The sequence below is a fragment of the Triticum urartu genome, unplaced genomic scaffold (assembly GCF_003073215.2).
Source record: "Triticum urartu cultivar G1812 unplaced genomic scaffold, Tu2.1 TuUngrouped_contig_8778, whole genome shotgun sequence".
In the NCBI taxonomy this organism is placed as follows: domain Eukaryota; kingdom Viridiplantae; phylum Streptophyta; class Magnoliopsida; order Poales; family Poaceae; genus Triticum; species Triticum urartu.
The window spans coordinates 10,751-14,935 of record NW_024119761.1 but is presented as its reverse complement, the minus strand read 5'-3'; the positions used below and the strand labels follow the sequence as shown (position 1 = coordinate 14,935).

Here is a 4,185-nt window from a genome sequence, read left to right as displayed (position 1 = left end):
GTTTCTGCGTGCCGCCTGCGTGTGTGTCTCTATCTGAGCTGGTGAGCTGGTTCTCGGTCGGTTGGTTGAGAGAGAGATCTTTTTTTAGAGAGAGAGCTTTTTTATTTGAGAAGATTGAGTTTTTTTAGACAACTGAGAGCGAGAGCTTCTTTTTGAGACAATTGAGAGCAAGAGCAGCCACCATGAAGTGTAAATGGGCCAACTGCTTCTGGATGCCGTGTCTATACGTGGCCCAACTTTCAACTACGTCTGATGGGCCCATCCAGCGAACGACCTCTCTCTTTAGCGATTTTTCCAGTGACGAGATTCAGCGTAGCCATCTGAGAGAAGTGTGCGTAGGTATAAAAATATGTTTGCACCAAAACAAGGTATGGCGGCAGCCAGACCTTGCCCACTGGGGTCCTTCGCCAGTGAGTTCGCATGATTAGTTTAATCTCTGCTATTATGGTCATGATTTATTTTCTGTTTATTCGGATTAAATCTCGTAGTAATTTGCTCATATTTTCAACAATATCTACGCCGGTGTTGATCTCCGGCGCCGGCTCAGAGGCCGGTGACCTTCCCGAGCTTAGCATGTCCCCGCGTCGTCGTGGACGCCGGAGAACGGGCCGGCTGCAACTCGCACGCCGTGGACCGACGGAGCCAGCGTGCCAGCCTCAGGAACGACATGGAGGGGGGTTGCAGCGGCGGCCCCGCCACCACAGTGCGCGGCGATAGGGATGAAGTTATCGGTGGCGGCGGCGTGAGACGAGGCGGCAGCGGGGTGGCGACCGTAGACGTAGGGGTTCCAGCCGGCCGCGCGCTCCTCCTTGTGCGCGTTCTGGTGGCCACCGAGGGCATGCGGCTTGAGGAACTTCCTGTCGCAGAAGAGACACGGGAACAGCGGCCGCGCCTCATCGCCGGCCACTCTGCCGTTGTACGCTCCCTGGCCGGCCGCCCCACTGCCGACAGTTCCCGGGCGACCCAAGGCCAGACACAGCTCCATCTATGCGTAGCTAGCTACGTACAAAGGCTATCTACAAACTGGTGTACATGGTAATGGCCATTTATGCATGAGTACCTGGTTCTTCTTCTGGCTGAAAATCAAATCATCACCCAATGCTTGAGGTACGGGATGCCTGACACGCTGCGTACGACGACTGCGAGGCGAGACAGCGAGAGTATGTACGGCCGGAGAGAGCAGGGCCACCGCCGTCGCCATCTCGATGTCCTTTCCCTGGCTCTGCTGCGAGAAAACCTCCAATCGCGCTGCGCATGCCACCGTGTTCATCCGGTGTTCTTTCAAGTTGGGTTAAAACAGAAATAGGCTAATATATTGTGAAGCTCAAGGTGATTACTTGTCCTCCTTGGGTGCTCGCTATCTAGATCTCTTCTCGAACTCATGATACAAATTCTTGATTAAGGTTGACCCATAGCCAGCAGTCTCAATGCCATGCAAAGTGATCACTCGATCAGGAGGCTCAAAGCCATATCTCTCTTCAAGTCGGAGGGTCATATCCTATCTTGGTCTACCGTGACTAGAATAACAATGTAGTTTTGGACATCAAATAGTCTGCTGGGGCAACAGTGACCACCATGGTGTTCTATATATTAATGTGAGTCCATACTACCATATTGATATCCCAATATCTATGGCCTTTGAAATATGGCCGTCAACCAATAGATATGCTAGATTATAGATTTTCTATCATCAGATCTTGACTAAGCAACACTTGAACCTTTTCAGTTTATTAATTACAACTACAAATCACCACCAAGAAAAAACTAATTAAGTGCCGACTAAATAAAATGACAACCTCTATAATGGTTTTAGACAGAATGGCTGGAGGAGATGGGAGAGGAGGCGACGTTTCACCGACGTGATATGCACAGATGGCGGCGCTGCACCGGTTGCTCGAAGGGAGAAGGGGTGGCACACTGCTGTGGGGCGGCGCCGATGAGAGGAGGAGGATGGCTATGTCATCTCCAGTGTGCCAACCACACATGAGCTGAGGCAAAAGAGGGAGGGGTAGCATGGGAAAGGATCGGTGTGGAAGCCATGGTGCTGGCGGCGCGTCTGCTATCCCATGACGTCACCTGCGGGCGGAGCGTGAAGTTTTGTTGGCGCCAAAAAAAATTCATGGATTGAGTATAAAAACGACTAGATGAGTGTTTTAGAAGACACTCTAATATTTTTAGGAATAGAGAACCACTTAACGAAATTGTTAAAATGAATTAGTTCTAATTAATAGTTTAAGTGTGCAGAGGGGTTTTGAAAAACCTACCGGAATTACTATAAGGTATGAGGCATCTTTTCCCCGATAAAGAATACTTTTATTAACATAAAATGTAACTTCAAGAAGATATAAAGCATGATGAGCAACACTTTCTCTGCATAGTTAGGATGTACACAGCCACCCACAAATAGTCTTACAAAAAAAAACCAACATATTGGCAACTCCTGTATTGATCACCTCTTTCGACATATGCCTATGTCGAAAGAGGTGATGGATTGCTTCTGAGATTATGTTGTCACCCATATTGGATAAAACATCCATGGCCACCCACTCCAATAGCATATACACCACCTTGAACATCAGTTGATACTTCGTTCGATGCAGCGTAGACCACGTATGAAACAGTATGTATAACGAAAAATAACCTGTAAAGGAGTGGAGTTCTTTTGCCATCAGAAATAAAATAATTTCTACATAGCCAACACGACCATATTAAGAAAGACGCTCTCTCACCGTTATTAGTGTACTAAATCTATTTAAAATTCTATCTAGTCAGTAACCATATATGACAACACTTGTGGGTGTATACAAATTGAATGTCATTTGCATGATTGACCATGTAGAGCGTGCATTTGCACTAAAAAAGGTGTTTGACGGTCTGATCGTGATTAAAAAACTACACTTCTTGCAAATTACGATGGGCAAGATTGTTTTTTATTAGCACAACTCTTCTTCAAAAATACCACATATCTTTTTCAATTTTTAGTAGAATCTTTGACTTCCAAACCTTCGTTAGATCTCTGTATTGTATGCGTAAGTGCACGGTACGAGGCCTCTTTAAGTTCCAGCCGGTATACGAAGCATGGTAAGCAGGAGTGAGCAGACCCAGACAGCAAACAGCTAATCTCCGCGTGGGTACGTGTTGCCTCGCCATGCAAAGCAACCTACGGCAGCCCAGCCCATAGCCGAGAGTGACCGGCCAAAACCGAGGGTGCACGACGGAGAGCAGAAAACCCGGTTTGGATTTTGGAAGGGACCAGCAGGTACGTGGAATCTCATCGATCGTTTGCAAGTTGATGATGTGACTCGTGGACGCTACAGTGTCCACATGCTTGTTTGTCAGCCAACTGTAATTAATACTGACCACGTTGTTTGCCACTTGACACTGTCCTGCCCCGGTGCCACCGGATCTACGGATGCTGCACCACCCATTGTTATGTTGGTGAACGATTATCTATTATTAGCTGGGAGATCTTTCTCCATGTCCCTTGTCAATATTATGGGCTCATTGGGTTGGCAGAATATTTGGAGGATTTTTATAGTATTTCTTCCGACGAGATTTTTTTTTTCATATGCATGACATTCGTTTTATACTCCCTCTGTTTAAAATACTTTTCGTGGTTTTAGTTCAAATTATAGGTACTAGATGATACTACTAGATTTTTTAGGATTGGGTTCACATTAACCTAATTCCTAAAGATCTTAGCATTATGTGAAACCTCATGAAAATACATAAGAATTGAAGTGAGGAGATTTCTGATTCCTTTGTACTGAAATCCTGTGAGTCAAATAAGGCATGTATTTTTGTTGTTTCACGAAGCAAAATTAGGCCCTGGCCTGCCCAGTTTTGCTACAAAAGACTAGGCTTAAGAGTAAATCTGGGCCATAATTGCAAGAAATTTTGTGGTCTCTTCAGCCAGGCCTTTCACTGTAGCTTCGCCACTGATCTTACAGCGTTTGACTATGGTTCAAAACTGACACAAGCTATAGAATCCTCCCGTGTCATGGAAAGAAGCAACGTCATATAAAGGATTTTACTTCTCGATCGTGGTGTTGCGCTTGATAGGCAAAGGGACTTATAGTTATTAAAAAAGAAGTACCTAGAACTCATCTAGACTAGTAGAATGCCTGTGCATTGCTACGGGCTTTTGGAATATTTTGCTGGTGTTATAAAGTTAATGCATATTAA

At 45.7% G+C, this 4,185-nt stretch overlaps 1 protein-coding gene across 1 annotated transcript; it reads right to left on the bottom strand.

The window, feature by feature from the left end:
* Window positions 1-487: 487 nt before the first annotated feature.
* Window positions 488-985, bottom strand: LOC125532009 (zinc finger protein STAMENLESS 1-like). The gene has a single exon (XM_048696190.1). The coding sequence runs from the start codon at window positions 983-985 to the stop codon at window positions 569-571; it is 417 nt and encodes a 138-aa protein (XP_048552147.1). The 3' UTR covers window positions 488-568.
* Window positions 986-4,185: the final 3,200 nt, after the last annotated feature.

Coding starts and splice junctions, on each gene's coding strand:
- LOC125532009 (XM_048696190.1), bottom strand. CDS start 985: ATGGAGCTGTGTCTGGCCTTGGGTCGCCCGGGAACTGTCGGCAGTGGG.